This window comes from Ochotona princeps, chromosome 6 (genome assembly GCF_030435755.1).
Source record: "Ochotona princeps isolate mOchPri1 chromosome 6, mOchPri1.hap1, whole genome shotgun sequence".
In the NCBI taxonomy this organism is placed as follows: Eukaryota; Metazoa; Chordata; class Mammalia; order Lagomorpha; family Ochotonidae; genus Ochotona; species Ochotona princeps.
In genome coordinates, this window is record NC_080837.1 from 58,528,220 (window position 1) to 58,555,159 (window position 26,940).

Genomic DNA, 26,940 nt, shown 5'->3' on the forward strand with positions numbered 1-26,940 from the left:
TGAATATGCTTACACTGTATTTGCTCTGCTCAATGTTGTGCTAGCCTCTGTGGAGAATCAGAGTAAACTACTAACTAAATATGGCTCACTAGAGAAGGCAAATAATTAATTAGCAATGTGATGTTCATATCATGATTAGGAGGTGTGATCTGCTTTTTGTTTAATGACTTTTCTAAGATGGATATTTATTATAAAGCATGGGGTCAGTTGAAAATGCTAAATTAATAAACCAAATTTCACAGCTCCTACTCCAAAATAGCCGTCTTTACCAATAGGGAAACATTGCTAAATATTTTCTTTTTACTTAGGTGCTCAAGTACTGTTTTCTAGAAGGATATTTTATTGGTGGTTCAATATAGGTATCCATATAATTAATTTTGTGTTAATTAATACACTCTCAGAGTAATTCCAGGCACTCTCTGTGTGCTTTTTAATGTAAGAAGCAGTGTCATAGAGAAATTAAGAACATGATTTTCTATCCAGTAATCTTGTCTTCAGATTTCTTTGCTGCACTGTACAAGCATGGATATGCATCTTGGAGTCTATGTCTTGCTGTTTGGTTTCCAGAAAGATATAATAGTGTTTATTATGACAGGTTGTCAAGAAGTTAAGTGGTCTACTAGATAATGTAACTATCTGGTCCATAGCTTGTGCTACGTAAGTGTTAACTTTTAAAAGCAGTTTAAAAATGCTTACTTATTTTTATTTTAAAGACATATTTACAGAGAGGAATGAAACATGAAAGTGTTTGAGTCATAGCACTTTTTTATAATTTCTCAATGAAGTAGTATCATTTGACTTGGGTATGAATTCTGAGGTAATCACTTTTATATTCTTCTTTTAACCCTCTCATCAATAATATACTTCTAAAATTGTAAAATTTGTTTTAGTTTCCATAGTCATTTTAGTTTGCATAGTTTTCATATCCTTTGTGGTTTTTATCTTAATTCTTATTTAAAAGACTTGAATAATCATTACTAGAATTTTATGATAGATGGCACTTTATGTCTGAGTTTTTTTCAATGTGAAGTCCTTGGGGACTGCATTTCATTTTTTTCTGAGGATGACCTCATAGCTCCTTCATTCTCCTGTTAAGCAAACTCAATGCTGGTTATTTGTTATGCTTGGCATCAGATTGGATATGAATAAAATTCTTGGGTCCAGTATTCTTTCTTGCTAAGCAATGTAAAAACATTACTCTCCTTGTCTCTGGCATTGAGTGTGTATCTGGTCACTGCCACACCACACGGTTGTCTCCGCTGCTTTCCCATGCCTGTCAATCTCCAAGTGCCCCTCTGCTGTTGGCCTGTCCTCTCATTTTTTCTGGAATGTGCCCATTGTGCTTCTCCCTGGCTAATGATTCTCCATCTGTTTAAACATTTCATTATCCTATTCCACCATCTTAATTCTCAAAACTAGTGTTTTTTGAAATTTGCTTTTGTTTGTTATTTGTAGCCTTAGCATTAAGGCAGGATGAGGAATGTGAGACTAGGGAAACATCTGATCTCATGCTTTTTATTATCACATCACTAAGTAGTGAATACATGATCTGTGTTAACCACAGTGCCAGTTGCTGGGAACATAGCATCGTGATTCTCAGTGAATTATATAATGGTTAAAACAGTGGTAATTGATATGAAGAATTGTTGGTTTCTAGAAACAGTAATTTGAAAGTCTTAGGGATGCTGGTGAGGGGAAAGGCCTTACATAGCAAGCAAGAAAAGGACAGAATACCCTTTCAGCATTAATTTAGGTGTTCCTGGGAGATGCTGTTCTCTTAATTTGAGTCTATGTGTTACGAACCTTAAGGAGTGCATTATGAGCTAAATCCTTAATAAATTATTTTTGCTGAACTAAAAGACATTTGGATGCATTGAGTATTATAAAATGATGTAAATTATTTTATACCTCTTTTATTTTCTTTCCTTCTGTGTACCTGATTCCTTCTGTCCTCTTTTCCCTCTGGTCCCCTTCGAGTCTTCTGATAGATTTTGTGCCACTCCGCTACAGGGACTATCTTAGCTGTCTCTGTTGGTTTATCTGTGTTCCTTTGCCTCTTGAATCTTCAGTGCCTTCTTTCTTGTCTTTTAATCATTTATATATGTATTCCAACTTTTGAGGTAATGTCCTATTTCTATTTTTTTGTTATTGATATTTTAATATTAAATGTGACATTGTATAAAAATGAGAGAACAAAAACAAGTAAATTAGAGTGTTTATGATGAGCTGGTCACTAGTTTTTTTTTTTATCAGTTGAGGTCAACATTTTGCTTCTTACCATTGAATAAGGTGAGTTTCAGAAAGCAAAAAGGTTGTATTGACTGATTTAGGGGATAAATCAAGAAATGTGACATTTAATGCATGGGTCTTTTCTCTTAGAGTGCAAGGTTGTCAGTCAGAATTTGCATGGTATAGGAAATCAATTGAAACTTGAGCCCATAGACATTTACTTCAGCAAAATTCTTACTAATTATCATGACTATGTCAAGTTACACTGTTGTAGGCATAATTTAGAGTTTTCAAAAGGTTGTGATTCTTTTTTCTAGTTCATCAGCTATATTATGTACAACATGAACTAGTAAGTCTTATACCACTAATATAAGTTGTAATTTAAGGTAAAGATTAATAGTCTTATATGGCTCTTTCAAAGAGCTTTGTTTAAAAAAAGTAGACTGTTTAATTTTATATTGTCTTAAATAATATGGTAATGAAGTATTTATTGTAGGCCTGAGTTTTATTTTCTGGAAATCACTTTTGTTGACTCTTAATCTTTAACTAACTACAGAATGATCTGGCTCAGAAAATTATATGAAATATATTGAATTGGCACTTCCAGTGTATTCATATCAAGGAACTGGTCTCATTATCCAGTACTTTGTGCTAGCAGAGTAAAAAAATGTGGTGAAATTCAGCTTGCCACCTGTTTTTGAAAATAAAGTTTGATTGGAACCTAGCCACACCTTTTCATTTACATTGGACCCATGAATGCTTTTGTGCTACACAGGCAGAATTTAGTACCTCTAGCAGAGAACATATGGCAAAGCCTAAAATCTATGCTATCTGGACCTTGGCACACACAAAAAAGTTTACTGATATCTGCTCTCTGTAATTTAGCTGAGTAAGTTAATATTTAATCAATCTTTGATATCTGTGACAAATACTTCCTCAGACTTAAAGAAATACAAATACAGAAATTTAAGTATCATTTTTCTTATATTCAATTTTGAATGAAAGTTTGCATTTGTGTATATAAATTTTCAAATCTTAGTCATTTTAAGTCTAATTCATTTGCCAGTTATCTAGTTTAGCTCTTGATCAGAACATATGATTTTTATTTTTAAAAGAAATTCTAATTGTTTATAGTGAATTTGTATTACAGGAAAGACCATTATATTAACCCTTTCTTATTAAAATCTGTTAATTTAAAATATGGAAATTGTTCATCTGCTTGTCTTTTATATATTTTTTTAATGTTGCAACTCCTGGAAGGAGCTTATGAGAACTATATAAAAATCCCATATATTTTTTTCTGTTAATGATTTTAAATATACTCATATAAATTAAATCACAGCAAACTTATTTAGTTAATGAAAAACTGGTAGTTAAGTGTTCTTCAGATAATTTCACTATGACGATAAATGAATATAAGAATTAATTACCTTATATTGTCTTGCTGCATTTTTCGATTGAGTAAAAAATAAGTGGTTGGCCTCACAAGTCTTGTAGAATAAGCATGTAGAGCATCATTTTAAATTTTTTATTTATTTTGGAGATAAGAAAGATGAAAGTAGCTATGATTTTTGAAATGTGAGTCCAAGTGTATATTAATAATTTAAAACACATCAAGTTATATACAATTCAAAACTATTATGCCTTCCTTTCCTTTAACATATCATTTAACTACTTTTAGGGTGATTTTTGACATTTATATTTTCTAATAAAATATATGGCCTAAAATTATTACTTTCTATTTGAGTGTAATTTCATTCAGTTGCAGAGTATTGAATGGTTTTGTAATACATTCATTGTTCTCCATTATTTTTTGCAGTATCCATTTTTATAGCAAATGTTATACCATTGGACCACAGAGATGGGAGAAAAAGCAGCAAGTTAGATGTCTAAATTTTTAGTTCAGTTTGTAAAAAGCTAGAATCACTGCTAGACTCTATCACTTTATTAGTACTTAAAACAGATTCCTTTCAATTTACCCAGTTCAGTGGTTGCCTAGTAAAGATATTTTCTAAAGTATGTTGTTAAGAATTTCTTTACCTTTCTAAAGTTTATTAAGGGACATTAAAATGTTTACCATAGCTGTATAAAACAATGTATTCATGAAAGCAATCAGTTAAATTCCTTTATCTTTCAATTGAGTAATTGTATTACAAAAAATATATGGAGAAAAAAAGGTCATCTAAAAATGTGATCCGATTTTGATTAGCCTTTCCATTCAGTGTATTTGTCGTAACAAATAGGTGACAACAAGGGATTTTTTGGGTCAGTTAATGTAATTATTTGTCATTGTTTTTTAGAGAACATAGTTAAACTTTGTAATAAAAATACTGGCCTTGTTTTACTTGTGATGGCATCCAAAAATGGAAAGAAATACAGTTTCGGGTAAGGATTCAAAGTCCAGGAATAAATAGAATGATGGGAATGAATGCTTCCATCACTGGGGAACTTTCTTCATCTAAGCACATATGAACAATTGATCCTTGTAGTCATATATAGCAGTAAACATTAATAACTTAACAGTCTGAAGTCAGTGCAGAAGATACCGAGCATTATTGAAAGATGGAGTCGAGCAGGTGGCACTTTAATATGTTCAGTGTCATGGTTGACTCTAAAGACTAGTCGAATAAAATTACTTGAGGTTCTAAAGATTTAAAAAGCGAACTCATTTTGCTGCACTAAGGAAATGCTACTGATCAGGCTTTCTGTGTCCCTTTTTTCTAGGCTAGAAAATATTAACCCTGAAGAAAATGACATGGTAAGCCATTCTCTGAGGAGATTTCTTGATGTCAGTCTTATATCTTAGAGGCTTAAGTTCAATTGAGTGGGTTTCAAGAACTAAGATGTGGGAAAAAGAAGAATTGACACACTAATAATGTACATCTTTGCTGCAATATGAAAATTCAATAACTTCACTCAGTCAATTTACAATTCACATGTGCCTATTAATTAAAACCCTATATTAAATAAAATATATTAAAACTTCATGTCTGACTAACATATACTGGTGTTGGTAGACATTACAGGAATTACTGAACAGAATAAACAATGCAGACACAGGGATAGCTATTCAGAAGAATGGAGCTGTAATTGTGGATAGAATCTACAAGACCCAGGAATGTAAAAAGAGAATAACTGCGGAAGAAATGAATGCAGTGATAGAAGAACGGGATGCCGCCTTGTCTCAGGTAAATCTGCACGTGTGTGTGAAGCCATGCACTTTTCACCTCCCCTCCCCTTTTTAACCGTTAAAGTGATTTTTGCCCAGATAACTTTAATGTGCATTAGTTTTTAACATATGGTGATTACCAACGATGTTGGGATATATTAATTCCATAATTTGTTATGCCATTGTTCCAAATAGGCACACTCATTTCTTCTAAAATCAAACACATGTTCAATTCAAAACAAAGTTAGATACAGCTAACTTGTTTGAAAATTTTAGTGCAATTTTTTAAGACAGTCACTCTAATGAGACTTTTTCTTACTCAGATTGCTGCTGTGTGAAAGCTGAGATTGTGTCTTTATTACTGTTTTATTCTGATTCCTTATTCGTGCCTTTTAGAAAGTGTTGATAAATGAATTAAATTTAGCGTATTATTTTCTGAACATTGCTTAACATCTCCGTATTGTGGCTGAAACCTGAATATCTGCTGAGACTACTGCATCCACCTTAGTCTGTTCAAGTAGTGGTTATATTTTCTTCCATACAGTCACAGCACAGGCCTTTGTAGGCTTACTCCTTCATAGTGTTTTGAGGACAATATTCTTTTTTCTTCCCTAAAAGTAAAACAAACTCACCAGCCTGTACTAACCAGTACACACACACACACACACACTCCTATATTGTTTCCTTGATATCATGAAAATTTTAGGATATGTCATTTTTTATATAATTCTTGATGACTTGAATATCTATGTGGAAGATCCTTTTACCTCAGCTACTGACCTCTCAGAGTTTCTTCTAACCATTACGTGCTTTTCACTACTTCTGCCAGCTACCTTATGGGCACCGCCTATTCTTGATTATTGTTACTCTTGATTGCAAACATCCCACTGTTTTGGGGGGGCTGCGGGAATTGGAATACTTAGTGCCACTCGTGCCTTACTGTTTTTTTCTATTTGCTTTTTAAAACATTAAAATAATTCTGTTTGTAAGGAGTTACACATTATTTATGGGGTATAGTATAACATTTTAATATGTATATACTGTGTAGTGATCAGATCAGTGATCATTTAACCTTTTGATCATTACTTTATTACTGGAGCCTTGGAGCTCTTGTTTTATTTGCTCATAAAATGTAAAACGGACTGACTACAGTCACCCCACAGTGCTATGGAATTTATTTCTTCTATCTAACTCTGATTTGGTACTCATTATTGAATATGTTTTTATTCCTCTAACCCTCCCAACTCTATTTACTCTTGTATGTTCAGATTGGATTTTGTTTTCATTTTTTACTTGTTTGTTGTAAAGATTTGCTTGTATTTATTTAAGAAGCAGATATATGCAGGGTGGGGAGAGAGAGCTCTATGGCTGGTTTATTTCCACCTATGTGGGAGAACATAAAGTATTTATCTTTCTGTGTCTGGCTCAAACACAAAATGATTTTTTCCATTTTGTCACAAATGACAGGAAATCATTTTGTTTATGGCTGAACAGTTTTATGTTTTCATTATTTATGTATTGGGTACATTGATTCTGTATTATTGCTATTGTAAACAGTGCTACATAGATGTAATGGAACAGGCAACAGCAATTTCATTTCATTTTCTTTTTATATTGTAGTCAGATTATTGGATTATATAACAGTTCTATTTCTACTGATTTCTTACTAGAAATTCCCATTATATTTTCCACAAGGGTATAATTTACATTCCAACCAGAAGTATCTAAGAGTGCCGCTTTCTCTGCATCCTCTTTAGTACTAATTACTTTCTGTGGTTTTGATAAATATGTTTGGACAAGAGTGATGTGTTATATCATTGTGATTTTGAGTTACATTTTTCTGATGGCTGGTGATAGTGGATTTTTTAACATGTTTTGGAGCTGTTTTTATTTCTTTTGAAAATTGCCTATTCAGTGCCTTTGCTCATTTCCTAACTGCATGGTTGCTTTTTTGCTAGTTTGCATTTGGGATTTTTTTTAGCTTCTTAAAAATATATTCTGTATTTTTTTAAACAATGATTTATGTGTTTATTTATTTGAAGGGCAGAAAGACTGTAAAAGGGAGAAAACAATTAGTCTTCCATCTACTGGTTCACCTCTCAAATGGTCTCAGTGGCTGGAGCTGGGCTAGTCCAAACCCAGGACTAAAGCAACTCTTCCTGGTTTTCTATATGGCTTGCAGTGGCCCCAGAACTTGGGTCATCTTTTGCTGCTTTCCCATGCACCTTATCAGGGAGCTGGATCAGAGAAAAGTAACCAGGATTTGAAGTGGTGTCCATATAGGACACCAGTGTTGGCTGGTGGCAATTTTATTTGCCATGCCACAACACTGGCACCTGTATTCTGGATGCTAAGCCTTTTTCAAATTAGGAGCTTGCATATATTTTCTTTCCATTCCGTTGGGTGTCTCTTCACTCTATAGTTTCATTTTCTATGCAAAATATTCTCAGTTTTGTATAATCCATTTATCTGGTTTTGCTTTTGTTGCTATGCAGTTTGAATTTTCACTAAGAAATCTTGTTTTACCAATTTCATGATTTCAGGTTTTAAAATTATGTCTTTGGTCAATTTTGAGTTAATTTTATCTTTATTTAAAATAAGAACCCATCTAATTTAATCCTATTCTACGTGTGTATGGCTAGTTTTGCCAACACCACATATTAAAAAGACTGCCCTTTGACCAGTGTGTGTGCTTGGCACCTTTGTCACAAATCAGAAGGTTGTATGTACATAGATGAATTTCTGGACTTTATGTTCTGTTTTTTTTTACCTGTAACTTGCTTTAACTTTGTAATATGCTTTGAAATCGTGTATTAGGATGCATCAGACTTGATGTTTTGTTTTTTATTTGTTTTGCATAGGGTTACTTTGGAGTTAGTAGATCAAATATCAACTCTTTTTCTACTTTCTTAAGAAAACTCTGCACCATTTTCCAAAGTGCCTTTACTAATTTGCCTTCCCACAAACAGTAAGAGTTCTCTATGTTTTTGTCGTTGTTATTTTCTGTCTTTTTTACAATAGACATTTTAACTGGAATTAAGAGATATCTCATTGTGGTTTTGATTTGCATTTTCCATATATTGGTTGGATGTTTCTTCTGAGAAATGTCTGCCCAGGTCCTTTACGCCCAGGTCCTTTACCCATGTCTTAACTGGATTGACTAATTTTTTTTTATTTAATTTTTGAGTTTTTAAAATTCCTTCTGTTTATTCTACTGAATGGATGAAAATGTCTCACTCTATATCCATACCACATTTTAAAAATTTGTTCAGCTGTTGATGGATAGCTTGATTGATTCTATATCCTGGCTGTTGTGGTGAGTGCTGTGGCAGTGGTGCTCTTAGGTAGGTAGTTTGCAGAATGTTTCTCCCATACTGTTGGTTGTCTCTGTTGGTTGTATTCATTGTTTTCTTTGCTATGCAGAAGCTTCTTAATTTGGTGCAGTCCCATCTTTTTCTAGGTTTTGACAATACTTTTCAATTCTTGAATGTGAGATATCTTTTCTCCCATTGTTTGTCTTTTGTAAATTCTAGAAGATTTTTATTTTAGAGATTGCTTGGTGCTTTGGCTAAATTTATTCCTAAATATTTTATATTTTGTAGCTGTTAATAAGATTTATTTCTTTATTTTAGCAATATCATTACTAGCATATAAGGTATTCTATATTCTAATGTTTGTAACCTTAGAATTTATGGTTATGGAAAGTTTTCTGTTCTCTTTACTTGCCTTGAGCCCCACATGGGTTTCAAATTTGTAAAATTATTTTGGGGTTAGGAACAATACTAGGTCCCCGTGCAGTAGCTTAGTGGCTAAAATCCTCACCTTGCACATTTTGGGATCCCATATGGTGCCGATTCTAATCCCGGAAACCCTGCTTCCCATCCATCTCCCTGCTTGTGGCCTGGGAAAGCAGTCAAGGATGGCCTTGGGACACTGCACCCATGTGGGAGACCTGGAAGAAGTTCCTGTCTTCTTCCTTCAGGTCAACTCAGCTCCAGCCACTGCAGCCTCTTGAGGAGTGAATTAGTAGACAGAAGCTCTTTCTCTCTGTCCTTCTCTCTGTAAATCTGACTTTCTAATAAAAATAAAATAAATCTTAAAAAAAGAAAGAACACTAAAAGCTCTGATTTTGACACTTCAGTCCTATGTAAGTGCCAGTAAGGGGTGGTTTCTCTGTCCTGTGGCAAGAGCAGCAAAGCTTAGTTTCAGAACTATTTTACATAGAATCTGTAAAGCCTATAAAGAGAAAAAAATGAATGCAGTTTTTCAAGTCACTCTCTAGTTAACGATTCTATAGAATGTTAGCTATTACAAATTTATTGTGTCAACAGCCTACTGAGGCCTTTAAATATATGGCTTTTTGGTTATTTTATCTGATTTTCGTTTTTTGAACTTGAATGTAAAATTACATTTTAAAAATTTCTGATGATTTTTCATTAGTTGATTAGGGTATGAAGGGTCAAGGGCTAGAGGAAGTTAGGTTAGACCGTCATTTCCACATTCTCTTTTTGCCTTCCTATAGCTGGGGGAAGGAAAAGAGATAAGGGGAGAAGCCACCCTGAACCTTCCTGCCATCCCAGAGTCCCTGATGTGAAGCCTGCTCCAAGGGTCATGTGCAAGTGGTCTTCATAGTTCAACAGTGCTAAATTGCTGCTGATCTCACCACTCCATGCACAGTGAAATTTCTCCAGAATCCACTGGCTGAATAGTCTACCTTAAAGTCTGCGTTTGCTCAGATCTTCATTGCAAATGCTTGGCTGGGGTAGATGATCAATGTGTTCTGCCCTCCATTCTCTGTTATGGTACCAGCTGTCCTCTGCATGCTCCAATGTACTGCCATATCCTCCATGTGCATCTGGATATGCTGTCCACTGCTCCATTGAAGCTACTGAGGAGGCCCAGCTCTGACACATCCACTCCACAGTCAGACCATGGAAGCTGCAATTCTCTCCATGATTGGAGTTCTGAGTCCAGTGATTCAGTTGGGGGGATCTCCAAAGAAACCTCACCCCGAGGTGATTCCAGACCTGATTCTTATGTGTGCTTACCAGTACAGGATCTGGCATAATCCTTTGCCCAACTCAGCCTATGCACATGCTGGTGGTTGCAGTTGCTGGGTCACTTCTGCCTCCAGCCCTGTCTTCTATACAAACTAATGAGTGTTGCAGCCCAGCCCAATCCTGCCCACCACTCACTCAGCCTTCACTTATGCCAGTGGAAGCTGCAGCCTAGTCAGAGCAACCATCTATAACCCCCACCAGAACTGCCCCCTACCCTGGATCTTGTGCTTGCCAGTATGTAGAGCAGACTGGTCCAGTCTGTTCCACATTTCATTTAGCTCTGTTCCACATCTCATTTAGTTCTCGTACATGTCGATGGATATTGAAGCCAGTTCAACACAACCAGCCACACTGTCCAGTCCACACTAGTGCAACCGTGCCACTCTCTCTTGTTCTTGGCTGGAGAGTTTGTTTTCCATAAGTGATTCCATTCTATGAAAATGTGGAAGTCTCACATTTATCTTCGGACTAGAATTAGGGAAGTTTCCCCAAGTTATCATTTTGTTCCCCACAAAGGACATTTATCTTAGATCATACATTATGCGGTTGAGGAAATAATTCAAATTCTTTTGATGTACTTGAAACAATTAAATTATAAATGTAAATATTTGATTTTTATCACTTATTTTCTTAACTAAAAACAAACATAGAGTATAATTAAATATTGACTGCAACCCATCCTTTCTTCCTCTCTTTCATGTCCTGACTTTTGTGATATAAAAAGCTAAATAAAGCAAGAAATCAACAATTGATAATATTTGCCAATAACTTTTTATGTATAAGTAGAGATTATCTTCCACTGGATTTATTTATAGTTAGAGTTTATGGAAAAAATACTTGTTAACTAATACATGTGTTTGCAGACACTCAGGCCCAAGCAGTTTTCATTTCATTTTTTATTTTCTAATTGTATGTTTGAACTTTTGAATTACTGTATTATAATTCCGAATGGAAGACTATTTTTACCTTATGCAAGTACATAATTCGCCTGTAAGACTGTCCATAGGGATAGCTGCTATCCCATATTGGAATGCCGGGGTTGGAGTCTTAGCAGAACTCCTGACTCAAGCTTTATTCTAATGTGCTTCCTGGGAAAAAGTAGTTGCCTCAATTTCTTAGGTATCTGCTATCCACATCAGAGATCTGCACTAAGTTCCTGACTCAAACTTTGAGTCCTGTGGTCTAGCTGTGGAGTCCCCCAAGAAACCTCAGCTAGGGTAACCTCAGAGTTAACTCTTGTGTGTGCCAACTAGTGCAGTGTCAAGTTCAGTCTGTCACATGCACCAGCCAATACACATACCGGTAGATGTAATGTTATTAATTTTTTATGTTGATTGTGTCTTAGACAACTCTGCTGACTTGAGTTATAGGTTATAATAATTTATTGGTAGAGTCTGGGTTTATGTCCTCTGCAAACAATTTGACATTTTTCAAAAAAGCTAGAAGATAAGATTTTGAAAGCTTTTATGATAATGACTGTTTAATAAGCCATATGAGTATTTAGGTTGAATATGCACACATACATGAGTGTGCATATATTCATTAATATATGTATTGAAGCATCACATGGATATGTGCAATTTTTATTGAACAATAAAAAAGGTTTCACTTGAGAAAAAATTATAGGAATGAAATATTGAAGTAATTTCTAGATCAAACAAATGTTAATTACAAAATTTTGAGTTCACCTCATGAAAAAAAAAGAGGCTGTCCTATCTAAGTTTATGACAGAAGACATATGGGACAAGAATCTGGAATAACCATGAAAGCATAATGATTAAGATTTTGACAATGAGAATTCAAGCAAATAAATGGTAATAACTTAGTGACTTTAACATTTTTCTATGCCTATATAAACTAAAACTAGATATAGTCCTGCACTGCCATGATGTTTACACAGTAAAATTTGAAACTGGACTCAAATCCCGGTCACAGGGATAATCACAAGATATGTGGTCTGTCCTGGGTGTGTACATATCTGGGCCTCCTCAGTTGCTGATGTCCGTGCAGTGGAGAGGATACCCAGATGTACATGGGGAACATGACAGCCAGCTCATCCAGGCCAGCAGAAGATGTTAAGTGCCTCGTCAAAGGATGGAAAGTAGAGCTGATTGGAAGGCGCTACTGGCCAAGCTTTGCAGCAAATATCTGGGTGCGTGGATGTGCTAAGGTGGACTTGATCAGCCAAGAGATCTTGGAAAGATTTTTCCAACCCTAGAGCAATGAAACCAACAACATCTAAAAACTGTCAAATCCACTCAAGATATAGGTACTGATGTAGTCTAACATCAAGGAATGACCTTCTTTCTCTTTACCCCCTGCAAAAACAAGAGAAAGAAAAAAAATGAAATATTTATCCTACTCACCTTCTTCCATACCTGACCCTTCCCCTTCGAGTCTGAAGCCTACATGGATATGCATCCCTCTTAGCAATGTAAATAATATTAAAAATAAAATTTTTAAAAATAATGAAATTGTTATATACCAGTAGCAAGTTGCCTGAAAAGGAGATTTCAATTCTAATAGCTGAAAGGAAAAATCAGAAATAAATTTAAACCAAAAAGATGAAAGATCTCTGTAATGACAACTTTAAAATATTGACAAAATTAAAAAGAGCATGAATTGAAAACATGTTCTATGGACATTAATTGGAAAAAAGTCAATATCATAAAATGTCCATCCTGCTAAAAGTAATATAATCTTAAATGCAAAGATTTTCATGGCATTGCAAAACTGTAAGTCTATTAAAACCCTAGAAACAATCTAAATCTGTCCATAGATAAGCTCCCTTATCTATGAATAGTATCAATTTATCTGTTTGTCCTTCTTTTCTTAATGTCTAGCTACTAATTCTAGTACTGGGCCCAAAATATTTGACAAATAGATTATACTTCATTAAACATATCCATATTCTAGTTATCAAATAATGTCCTAAATCATATGGGCTAGGCTTAGAGAGGTGATCAAATCCAGATCACACACCAAGAAAGTCATCTAAGAATCACAGAAGTAGCAAGGAGTACTCATATTCACTGGCTTTGAGAGCTAGGATCTTCAGTAATTCAAATTACTTCCTAAAGATGGTGGCAGAATTAGACTAATTTTAGGTTATTTTTCACTTACAGTGTGAGTGGGAAATACCTGGAAGCAGAAGGTTTTTGATATTATTGGTTTTTAATATCAGTTTGATGATTTCATAGAGGTTTTTTTGATTGTGTTGGTAGCAGCTAGAGAGACTTGACCCCTGAGATCTGATGCGTTAGAAACAGGAGTAGTGGCTAGTCAATGGGCTTTAGCCAAATAGGACAGGGAGCTTTGTGAAACAGTACATCCAAAGCGCTAAAGGAAGTACTTTTTGTAAAGCCATAGGACACAAGATGGATGAAGGGAGAAAATAGTAAATTCTATATGTATTTAGGACTTGTGAATCTACTCTAGACCTACGGTGATGTGCTGGAAATCTTGGATTTATTTCATTCCCACCCACTGAAAAGAATGGAGCTTTGGAAGCTGGTATTGTGGTATAGCCAGTAAAGCTGCCATTTGGCACGCTGTCAATCCCCTATGGGCACTGATTTAAGTCCTCTCTGCTCCAGTTCCAGTCCAGCTCCCTGCTAATATGCCTGGAAAAACAGTGGAAGGTGGTCCAAATGTATGAGCCCTTGTGCACACCTGGGAGACTCAGAAGAAGCCCCTGATTTCTGGCTTTGACCTGCCTAGAACTGGACATTCTAGCCATTTGAAAAGTGAGTCAATGAATGGAAGACATCTCTCTCTTTTTCACTAACTCTGCCCTTCAAAATAATTTAAAGAAAAAAGAAAAGGAAAAGAAATAATGAGACTTTCATTATATTTCCAGACCTTTTGTATTTTTAAAACTTTTTAAAAATTATGATACAGTTCCTTAGATTTGGGGATTTCTCCTTCTACTCTATGCTTCCCCCCCCACACACACACACTCTTTCCCCTGTATTATAACAATAATATAGGCCTTCAACAACAATCACAAGTCTGTCTGTCCACTGTTTAAATGTATCCTGACATTGTAGGTATAGGTAATGGTATAAAGTGCAGCATTTTGTTGTGAAGATATGTTTAACAGTTGCATTGGAATTCTTGAGTGGTTCAGAAACTATTTCAAAAAGCGAAAATGCTTTGGAAAACAAGCAGAGAAAGGCAAAGCATAAACTAGCACTATTTGGTCACTTTCAGATTAAACATCTTGAGAATACTTTATTTTCTTTTCAGTGGAAGTAAATATGTCTGTAGGCAGAAACAGAGAGAAGTATATCCCCGTACTTGCAATACAAGGATGGTCTCACAGTGAAACAACTGAAAAGCCCCTACATTGTGGGGAGACACCTCAGTGGCAATATGATGGATTTCCGAGGGTACTCGGAAGATACCTGTTGAACCACTGGAGGGGAGAACAATGGGGCAGATGGGGAGAGGGAGAGGAAACCCCAATGCCTTTTAAAGTGTGTCATAAAATAAAGAATTTTTAAAAATTAAAAAGAAAATTCTTCTACCTGCTAGTTCACTGTTGAAATGCTTACAACATTGAGAGTGGTCCAAGTAGGGACTTGAGCTATCATTTACCGCCTCCTCATGTATGTATTAGCAGAAAGCTGGATTGTAAGTGGAAGAACCAGAAGCTGAATCAGGCGCTTAGATGCGGAATGTGAGCAGCTTAGGCGGTGCCTTCCCCCTTGTGCCAGATGCCGGCTTGTTGCTATGCTTGGCTATTTCCCTGCATTGCCTTTTACTTCTGGTATCCCAATTGTTATTTCATTTGATTGGTCTGTCAAAACTGGATGTGAATCTGAATTTTATCTACTAGATATGAATAATTCAAAATATAAAGTCAGTATCAATTTATAATCATTCTACTTTATTTCTGAAAATATTTCTTAAATATCTGCATACCTACTTTACACACAATAGAGTAAGCACTTTTTCCTCCGCCCCCGCAACATGTGGAGTTCATTTCTGTTAAAAGCTGTAATGAGAACTACTGATTCAGGAAGGGTTCCTTCATATTGACCTGTCAAATATGAGAAGAACGAAAGAACTAAGGGCTATCCTCAGGGTAGTTAGAGAAATTCTGCTAAACATTTAATTAGGTTCTTCCTTCTGCATTAGACACAAGTCTATGTCAAACACCAAGGAGAAGCTCCAGGAAGATAAAGAAATAAATAAAGAGAACTGCAAGAATTTAATCTGTTAATCTATTGAAGAAAATTCTAGAAAGATGTGCAGGCAATGTATGAAAAATCTATTGGTCTGTTGTTTATAGTCCTTTGTGCCTTCACCATGTTTTTCTTCCCTCACTGATATTTGGCTTGCTGTCTCTGTTACTCATTTGTGTGCATTCTACTTAAAAACTGATTTCAGTATTATCTTTCTTACAGATCATTTGCATCAAGCAATATTGCTAACTGTATTTATTGTCCTGACATTTTGCCTTATATCCTGTCATATTACAGTTGGTTGATTTTATGTCTGCCCATTAATATGACCTTGTATAAACTGTTTTTTTAATCCATGTTGGTCACAATTCATAGGACAGCATATGAATTTAATATATGCTGAATTAATGAGTTTAATTTAAATCTATCTCAGCCTAAAAAGAAGACAGTGAAGTATTACTGAGCACCTATTGTATGCTTTGCATTGGGAATTCAGTAATAATTCAATTATAAATTATAAATTATGGAGCTTGCATTTTCTTATAGAGTTTGTCACTATATCTTACAGAGATTGTCGATATAAATAGGGTGGTCATCTCAGGACTTCTTGTTAAGGTTAAAAACTGAGAAAATCCTTCAAAGAGAAAAAAGCATAGTGACTGCAAAAGCGAAGAGAATAGTCTTTGTAAAGGAGAGGGCAACGATGGTAGACAGGGGGAACAAACTTAGTGTGTGTAAGGCATCATGTAAACGTGCCAAGTGGAAGAAGCTCCTGGCTTCTGCCTTTAGATGTGCTCAGCTCTAGCCATTTTGGCCATTTTGGGAGTGAATCAGTGGATGAAAGATCTCTTTCTCTATATATAAATCTACATTTCAAATAAAAATATTTAAACTTTTTATGAAAGAATTAAAACTTTCTAAGCAAAAGATGAAACCAACTGGCTTAGAGGAAAGTTTAGTTCTGGAGAAATTGATTTAGGAAATATTTTGAAAGTAAACAAACCTTGAAGATATATTGGATTTGGGTATAATGTAGCGAGAAGAAGTTGGTAGCCCATATTTGGGCTTGAACTGTTATAGATCTCTATCTGGTTTTGGGGAAGTGATTTGGAAGTTTGAATGGACATATTTAGAGGGAGCAATTAGATTTTCTCTTGGCTATCTTATAATATAAAAAAGTTCAGATATAAATACTAAGTAGACAGTTGGCTGTCACTCTGGGAGTGTATAGATAAAGTTGTAGTACCAGTGTAACTGGGGAAAAGTCATAGAGAAAGAGGAGATAGAGACCTAAGACCCAGCTCTGGTGTAGCAACATTTAGCAGTGGGCAAATAAGCGTACCACAGAGAAGAGATTCAAAAAGAATGTAAAATCATGATGTCAGAGAAATCAAGAGAAGAAAATATTGCTGAAAATGAAAGTGTTCTTTTCCTTAAAGTGTTGCTGAGAGATCAAGCAAAGTAAAAGGAGATTTTTAAAAAAGATTTATTATTTATTTTTATTACAAAGTCAGATATACAGAGAGGAGGAGAGACAAGAGAAGAAGATTTTCTGTCCAGTGGCTCACTCCCCAAGTGACCACAACAGCTGGTGCTGCGCCAGTCCAAAGCTGGGATCCAAGAACCTCTTCCAGGTCTCCCACGCGGGTGCTGGGTCCCAAGGCCTTGGGCCGTCCTCGACTGCTTTCCCAGGCCACAAGCAGGGAGCTGGATGGGAAGTGGAGCTGCCGGGATTAGAACTGGTGCCCATACGGGATCCCGGTGCATTCAAGGCGAGGACTTAAGCCACTAGGCCACACTGCCGGGCCCTGAAAGGAGATTTAGCACAAGCTTTGATAAGAGTCTTGTCCGGGACAGAGGTGCATAGGGCTGGTTTGATAGGAGAATCGAAAGTGAGGACATGCAGAATGAGTATATCCACCTTTTCCCTTCCATATAGAAGGAGAAAAAAATATATAGAAGGAGAAAAAAATATAGAAGGAGAAAAAACTGGCATTAAATGGACACAGGGCTTCTTAAAAAAATATGCTCTAGAATACTTGATTATTAATAGAAATTAACCAAGGAAGAAGGAAATATAATATCCTGAGTGGAGACAAGATACTAGCAATAGCAAGTCCTGGAGAACGTGAGTAGTTTGATAGTAGATAGGTTCTAGAACACAGCCAATATGAAGAGGTAGCTTTTATAAGGAACAGGTAAACTAGTTCATTTTTTTCCCCAGAAGCATAAGAAGATCATTGTCAGATGCAGATATTGACATAAATTTAGTTGTAGGAAGTTGGGGATAATATATCCATTATTTCCTCAATGAAGATATTAATTTAGTTATCAAGAGGGTAGAGTCTCTAGATTTACAAAGGAGAGACAGTTTGCGATCATTGCCCTGGTTTCTGTGTAAATGAGCATAACTGTAACAAGGGAATGTGTGGGCAGATCTGAGTGCACATTTGAGGATTAAGATTGTGATTTAAAACCTCTGTCAGGAAGCTTGTATGTTTCCTTTTTAGCAACATTCAGATCTTGAGTATAGCATGTTGTAGAGATTTAGCTGAGGCTGGGGTAGTAATTGGGAGAGGAGTTAAGAAGTCAGAAAGCAATGAAACATAGACTCTCCCTGGCCTAAAGAAAAGAAAGAACAAGAGTATCGTAGCAGAGAATAGAGGAGTATAGTGTCCCAGAAAGCAGAATCGTAGTAATAGAAACTGGATTAGCCCATGAATTGGCAATTACAACTTGTCAGATAATTTCCTTAGAATAATATACGGAGTTGTAATCATTGAAACACTTGAAATAAAGATTTTGTAAGTAGGGACCAGTACTGTGGCATAGCAGTTTGCGCTGCCATCTTCCCATCACATATGGGCTGTGTTTTGAGTCCCAGCTACTCCGCTTTTAATCCAGCTCCCTCCTGATGTCCTGGGAAAGTAAGGGGAGATGACCCAAGTCTTCAGGTTCCTACTCTCACTTGGAGACCTAGAAGAAGCTCCAGATTCCTGGCTTTGGCCTCTCCCAGCTCTGGCGGTTAGAGCTTTTGGGGGAGTCAGCCAGTTTTGGAAGATTCTCTCTGTCCACTCCTCCTTTTTAACTCTAATTTACAAATAAATGAAATAAACCTTTTTAACAAAAGGTTTTAGAGGTTGAAACACAATTGAAGTAAAGAATTAAAGAATTTGGAGGTGTTAAAATTATTAGAATCACTGTATTCCAGTACAATGGAGAGTCTCCAAAATAGAATCTCAAAAAGTAGAAGACATTTCCTGTCATCCGGGCAAAACAAACAAAAAGCTGGAAGCAGAGCTGGATCAGGCCAAAAAAGGTATGCAAGAATTGAATGACACTATTAAGAGACCTAATATAAGAGTTATGGGAGTCCCAGTAGGTGCAGAAAGAGAAACTGGGATTAAAGGTATATTCAGTGAAATAAGAAGGGAAAGTTTCCCTAATCTGGAGAAAGAATTGGGAAACAACATCCACGAGGGGCACAAAACTCCCAACAGAGTTGATCAAAAGTGATCACCACCACAACACATGATAATCAAGCTCTCTTCAATAGAACATAAGGAAAAGATCCTTATGTAAAATTTAAAAAGATCCTTAGGTAAAATTTTAAAGTAGCATTTTTAGGAAATTACTTGATAGTTTCACATTCTGTCACTTATGCCCAGTTTCAAATTTTATTTCTTTAGTATACCTTATTTCATAGGGAAAGTTTCAAGCTAAATATTAATGAATTACACTGACGATAAATTTTATCTTCAAAAACGAAATTACAAAGCACGGGCAGCAAAAAATTCCCAGAATTATATTCAAGCATAAAGTTAGCAAAATTATCACCTATGTTTTGCTAATGTTGCAGAGAAATATGACGATGTCTGAATATATCACTCAAAGCAATATGCTTGTCATTAAAGTGTAGAATACTTTTTAAAATAAGGTTTACAATTCCAACATAATATACTAACACCTTCACTTTCCTGTTGAAAATGACTCTATGGCTGTACTTGTACATATGCATACAGGTTTGTTTGATTAATTGCTGCTTGACTCATCTATCGTAATGCTAAGCTCTGAGATCACAGAAGATCAGACTCCCAAACCACTTCCTGGAATTAATTTAAATATTTAATGTCAAAACCTTGAAAAGATTCAGAGAAAAATGGTTTTTATTGTTAATAGCAGCTTCTTTGACTATTATGATCCCTTAAAAGATTTTAGTTATTTATTAATTCATTGTTAATATTATTTATCCCATGGTGGCAAAATGATATAATAATTTTTATAATTAGGTTAAATCTGTACTAAAATGCTTTTAAATGATTTTTCCCAGAGTCATTTTCAATGAAGATGTCTGAGTCATAAATGTCAATGATTTTCACGAGAATTTTGTTTTTTAGTTTTAATGATTATTTAGAATTCAAAGAGCATTTTTATTAATACATTAACTGCTAATTTATACACAATCTTTATTTCATTAGCATTTACACACATGTATGTAACGCATGAATATAAATTGGCAATTTAATGAGTTTTGACAAATGCCTGCACCCATCTAACCACATCTCTCTTAAGATGTGTAAGTTTTTATAAGCTAATGAAGCTCTCTGGTTGATGTCACTATCAATCATTCCTACCTCACCTCAGCAAATTTTTTTCATTGTTTGAAACTACAAATTTATTTTGCTTACTCTAGAACTTTGTGTCAGAGGAATCATATGGTATCTGCACAATGTTTGTGATATTCATTCATGCTGCTCAGTGCGCCTGAAATTTCTATTATTAGCCTATAAAATTTCATGTGTAATACTAGCATTTGTTATCAAATTCCTTTTGGAAGCTGTTTGAATATGTCCAGATTTTAACTGCTAGGATAATACTTGCATAGATTATTTTTAGGTATAAATTTCTTTTCTTGAATAAATACCCGAGTGGCATGCTAGTTTATGAGACTAGAGATAGTTATTTTTTTTTTCTTTTTTTTAAATTTTTTTTTGTTTTATATTATTTTTTTTAAAGATTTATTTTATTTTTATTACAAAGTCAGATACACTGAGAGGAGGAGAGACAGAGAGGAAGTGGACCTGCCGGGACTAGAACCAGCGGCCACATGGGATCAAGGCGAGGACCTTAGCCACTAGGCCACGCCGCCAAGCCCAAGATAGTTATTTTTAAAAGAAATTTGCTAATTTTTAGCAAAGTCACCCATATCATTTTATGTTCTCAGCAACGATCCATTGAAGTTTTGTTTAATATTGTCAACTCTTTTTAATTGTAGTGATTACAGCAAATATAAAGCCGTATGATGTTGGTTTTTAATTTGCATCTAACAGTAACTAATGATGTTGGGTACGTTTTCATGTGTTTTTTGTCTCTTGATATTTTTTTTTTGAATTATCTATTGAAGTCTTTTGCTGATTTTTAAGTTGGGCTATTTTATTTTGTATTACTGATTTTTGTCCTTTATATTTGTATATCCTAGACAGTGTTTACTGTTGGATTTAAGTACCAAACATTTCCTCCTCATTTTTGTTCATTTGTTCATTTTTTGACATTAGATTTAATGCTTAAGTTTCACATTTTGAGAAATCCCAACTTATGAAAAACTCAGTGTGTCCTAATAGATGGTCCCTGACTCCAAGATTCCAAAGACATTGCCCTGTGCTTTTTTCCTACAACTTTTATTGCTTTAGTTTTGATTTTCTAGATTTATCTTGAGCCAATTACTGTTCACGTTAAAGCATAAATGTTGGGATCCATTTTTTCACGAGTAAATATTCAGTGTTTTCATTACTATTCATTGAACAGATAGGTTTCTCTCTGTTAAATGGCTCATGTCATTTTAAAACTAGTATATGACTAATGTCTGTTTATGAATATGCTTTTCTATTTTAATGATCCATGAGAATTTTTCTTTACATATGCAGTAATTGCTATGAACTTCAAATTCTGGTATTGGAAATTATCCAGTTTATTTTCTATCAAGGTTATTTTCATTATGTTAGATTATTCGCATTGACCTGTAAGTATTAAAATTAGAGTTTTAATTCCTGTAATTGGCTTGTGTTGACTGTATAGACCATTAAAGTGGAGGGGGATTGACATCTTTGGAGTTTTTAGTTTTTATTTCTAGCCTTTTCTCTCCATTTATTGAATTTATCATAATTCTCCCAGGATTAATAATCAATTATTGTTTAAATTGTAGGAGTCTTTACACTACAGAATTGCATTTCCCCTCAACCTTTTGATAAGTCCACATGTATCTTTTATCTCTTTTGTTTCAAATAAATATCTTTCAGAAAATATGTAAAGCCAAATGTTTTGTTTATCTGCAAATTTATCCTGTAAGTACAATTTATCTCTTCTTCATGCAGAAATGAACTTGGTTTCATGTTCTTTTTCTTAACTTAAAGAAGTAATTTTTTTGGCAGTAGCTTTATTCCCTTCTTTCCTTTTTCTCTCCCTTCCTTTCTGCCCCGTTCCCTTCTTCCTCCTATTCTTACTTTTTCTGTTTTCTAGTATATATTTGCTATTGTCGAATTCAATCCTCATTTATCTGAATAGATCTTCATTTGAGTGCATTTTAAAAGTATGATTCGTTAAACAATAAATATATGTAATACATAAATGAATGTATATGAGGCATCTCAAAGGGTATCGCTGGTATTCCACACGTATTCTTCCTTACTGTAATTGTATAGTAGCCCTTTGTAGTTGGAATCTAGCACTATAGCCAATACAGTAACTCCCTGTTAATTCAGAGGCTTGTGTGATCCTAAGAGTCCAGGTGGTTTTTCCAACATTCAGATGAGGAATCTGTTATGTCTCTGTTTGAAATTAAGACTCCTTGATTTGCAGAGTCTTTTTTTGAAGATTTATTTATTTTTATTTGAAAGGTAGATACGCAGAGAGGAGGAGAGACAGAGAAGATCTTCCATCTGATGATTCACTCCCCTAGTCACCGCAACAGCTGGTGCTGTGCCAATCCAAAGCCAGGAGCCAGGAACCAGGAGTTCTTCTGGGTCTCCCACGCGGGTGCAGGGACCCAAGGCTTTGGGCAGTCCTCTACTGCTTTCCCAGGCCACAAGGGAGCTGGATGGGAAGTGGAGCAGCCGGGATTAGAACTGGCACCCATGTGGAATCCTGGCGCATTAAAGGCGAGGATTTTAGCCCCTAGGCCACGCTGCCGGGCCTGATTTGCAGTATCTTAATGCACAGAGATCAGAAGCAAAACTTTTGCCAAAAAGTTGCCAAGAAAAGCAGTGAATGGAGCTACCACCATTTGCTCCTTTGATTGTTGGACTCATGAATCCTGGTTATGGGTAAAATACACCATATGCCAATATTGGATTCCAACTTAAAACATACATATTATCTTCCAACAACCTTGCTTCAGCCCTACAAGTGTTGTCACCTACCTGGTGTTGTAATCAAGTCTTCAAAAAAACATTCCAGTTTCTGTTAGCTAGATGTTTCAGCATGATGGGGAACATGAAGAGTAGATTTATTGTTGTTAAGTGTGGACTTGCTGCACACATCATTTTCTATAGAGTGGGTTCCTTAATCAGAAGCAATTATGTGTAAAATACCAGGACAGTAGATAAAACATTCCTGTCATTTTACAGAGAGTTGTTTTGGCACAAGCTTTCTGTGCAGCAAAAGCCAGTCCATATCCACAGGAAGTATCTGTTCCAGTAAGAATAAAGTGCAACTTGTTCCATAGTGGAAACAGTCCAATGTCATTATTCTCCTTGCTGAGTGCCCAGGGGATGTTGTCAAGTCTGGAGCTCAGTGTTAGTTTCTGTTGCTGGCCAGTTGGATAAGCAACAGTAACCGCAGCCAGGTTTAGTTTGGTAAGTGTTATTATGTCTATGTTCTGAAGCCTTGCATGATCTGTGTGTCTACCATCATGTCCACTGTGTTCATGAGCCCACTGGAAAGTTACAGGAATGATTGGAGAGAGAGGCTGAAAAGTACTCACTGAAGGGGTCATCCTACCAAGTTAATTAAAATGCCCCATTGCTATATGGTCACTTTTTGGTAGCATTCATATGAGGCACAAATCAGTGTTGAATGTGACTTTTCCCTGAAATGTAAATGCTCTTACAAAATTTTGGCGAAAAATACAAATAACTAATATTCTGAGGAGAAGTAAATGAAAATGAATTTGTGTATGGGGCTAGGGAGAATCCTGGATTTGGCAAAGAGTCAACAAAGACTGGATTAATAGTAAATATACATGTCTATTTAGAGATGAATAAAGATGGAGCTGTAAGGTTATGCTTAAAGTTGATTTGTATTAAAGGTTTTTTATTAACATAAACAGATGTGATACATTTCTGAAATTCAAGGAAGATAATCGCACTCCCATGCTTTCTATCCTCCCACCTTCTCTCCATCTTTCGATCCGTCCTTTTTTCTCTTAATTTTTGTTACAACAAAATTTTAAGTTACCTTATAATCCCAGCCATATATTATTTTTTTCTGTGCTTAAATTAGAAAATCGAGGGTTGAATTAAGAATTGAGGTGAGTACAACTTCTATAGAATATGAGGAAGAATTTCAAGCAAAAACAGGAGAAAATATTAATATGTAACATTCTACATGAGGGTTAGAAACGATTCAAACTATTTATCAAGAGAAGTGGGGAAAATAATTACTTTGTGATAGTGATTTTATCCTGAATGGGACATGGCAAGTCTCTTGTGTAAGCAAATGGAAAATGCCTGTGGCAGTGTTCTTGTGATAGTGAGTGAGATGATCTAGCACAGACCAAAGGGAATCTTAGCCTAAAGAGCAGTTTTAGTAAGAATGCAAAAAATAGAATAGTTGTGATCTAACACTAAGCGTTTCATAGTCAAGACTTAAAAAGGCTTAAAAACGGAGTACTGACTGTGGCCTTGGTTTGATTAAATTTTGGTAGAATGAGGGGGTCAAGAAATTGGAAAGCTGAAGTGTTGTGGGTGACCATTGCTTTTATCTAGATTGTTGGCTGGAAAGTTTCCTTTTAATATGTGGGAAGGGAACCTTGCTTATCAGTAGATCACAGTGGCATGAATAAAAAGCAAATCATCCAAATCAGTGCTTTTCAAACTACTTGTGGTATAGGACCAGTCACATTTTTTTCCAAAGTGCTATAACCTTGCGTTAACATAAAATAAAAATAAATTACCAAAAATCAAAAATAAGGGATAAACATAGATATTCAAAATCCAAATATCCATTTTAATTATGATTGAGATCAACAACCGTAAAGTTGCACTTTCAAATTCCTATTAAATGTTTAATTTTTTTACTCTGAGTTTGAGTTCTGGCTTCATGGCCGTAAGAACAATCTCAGAGCAGTATTAGTCTGTGAATCACACTTTGAAGAGCTCTGCTCTAAATGGATAGTAGAAACTTCAAAAATGAAAGGGTTGTTTAATGAAGGATTAGTGGATTGGAATTGGTGGTTGGGAACCAGGAAAATGCAAGTCCTTTTTCCTGCCCCTGAAGCAGTATCACGTGAAAGAAGGAGCCTGCTTTAACTGAAGAGGATTCAACAAGAATTGTCATTAGAAGCGAGGTGGTTTTTATTAAGCAGAGGAAATAAATGGGTTAAGCTTAAAAACACATGAGCTTATCTTAGCAATGAGAAGGTCCTTTCAAAGGCCACAGATGGCAAAAATATAAGGATAGCTAGGTAAGAGAAAGAACTGCACTTATGTAAGTATAGTTTTAAAAAGTTAGCTGACTCTAGGGGTTAAATGGCAAATGATTTTTCATTAAGTTACTCTCAAGTTAGTCACCTCCAAATGATTTGGATGAAATTCTTATCCTTACATATATACATCAATAAAACAATTTTAAGAAATTTAAAAAAATATGTAAATGATTGACTTCATTCAAAAACTAGGGAGTGCCTAGAACTGTCAAAAGTTCCTGAAGCTTTGATTACAATAGTTAGTTGATTAGTTCAAAAATATTTACAGATTTCCCATGGAGAATATCAGAATACCAGAGTACTTACCTATTAAAGAATAATTTGAGTCTTAGCTCTCAAAGAGAAAGACTTTTGCATGATATTTGGCTTTTTGGCACTTTAATTTGTCATTTAAGTTCTGGGGTTTTTTTGCCTGCTAGAGTGGCTTCTTTTAGGATTTAACAATGTTTGAACAACTCATATTATACAGCAAGAAAATGAAGAATTAGTCCTTAAGTAATTGAGAGTTCTGTTGAGATTACAGTTATAATGGCAAATAAATAAAGTTTGCAAACCAACAGGAAACGTCTGGGATTCCAGGAATACAATAACTGAAAAAAGAGCTTAATAAACTATTAAACTGTGGCTGTCATCCAGTGAGTACTAATACTATTTCCTGAACTCTCTTTGTGTTTTAAAATAATATAAGAAGCATCTCTGTCCGTTTGTGCAATAACTGCCAACTTAACATTTAGGTTATACTGTTGTTTGTTTATGGATTTTGAGAAAATCCATTGAAGTTTACTTAAGAACCAACTCATTACAATGGTATTATTTACTGAATTTTGTTTTCCTGACCATCAGCTAACTGCAGAGTTCAACATTACAAGGTTATAACTGTACAAAAAGGATCAAAATACCACATCCTAGTCATTGCATTAGTCAGGTGTGTGGAGTCATCATTTTAGAATAAATACCTTTCAGCACAGAAGAGATTATAGGAAATGAATGAACCAGATTACCCGTTTTTTATGAGGCAGTTTTATAGGCACCTCTATCTTAATCATTTCACTCAGGAAATACTCTTGTCTATTTTAATTTCTGATTACTCAAATTAAGATACAGAAATATAATACTCTCTGGCATAATTTATATCCAGTCAGAAAACTCAGAACAGTTATAAAATTTTTACTTTTTTACGTTGGGATGAGGTAAAACTCATGCTGATGATTGTAACTTTAAATTAAACTAGCAGAATTATAATTTCAAGCTCGTGTAGTCCTCAAAGAGATATTAGGTTACCATTCCAAACATCTTGAAACGAGGAGAACAGCATCCTATTGTTGGTACATCTCATATAAACATTGATAATTTAACTGTAATTAGTTTAGTATAACTGAACCCACATCATTAAGAATTAAAGGGATTAACATCACAGTGAATGATTGGTATAAAACACTTGATGGTTTTTGTATTATTTTCTTTTTTGTTCACCCTGGTATCCAGGGCAGTCATTTAACACTGTGGTTAAGACACCCATATCAGAGAACTTGGGTTCATATCTGGGCTCAGCTTCTGATTTAATACCTGCTCACACACACCTTGGAAGGCATC

General features: G+C 35.2%; 1 protein-coding gene across 2 annotated transcripts in view; it reads left to right on the forward strand.

Annotated features, from left to right (window-relative positions):
- Positions 1–26,940, forward strand: part of MIPOL1 (mirror-image polydactyly 1) — a 267,009-nt gene that overhangs the window by 77,207 nt on the left and 162,862 nt on the right. For both annotated transcript variants that reach the window (XM_058666357.1, XM_004584777.3), the window contains exons 9-10: positions 4,954–4,987; positions 5,247–5,417. In XM_058666357.1, coding sequence (XP_058522340.1) covers positions 4,954–4,987; positions 5,247–5,417 — 205 coding nt within the window. The remainder of the gene's footprint in view (positions 1–4,953; positions 4,988–5,246; positions 5,418–26,940) is intronic.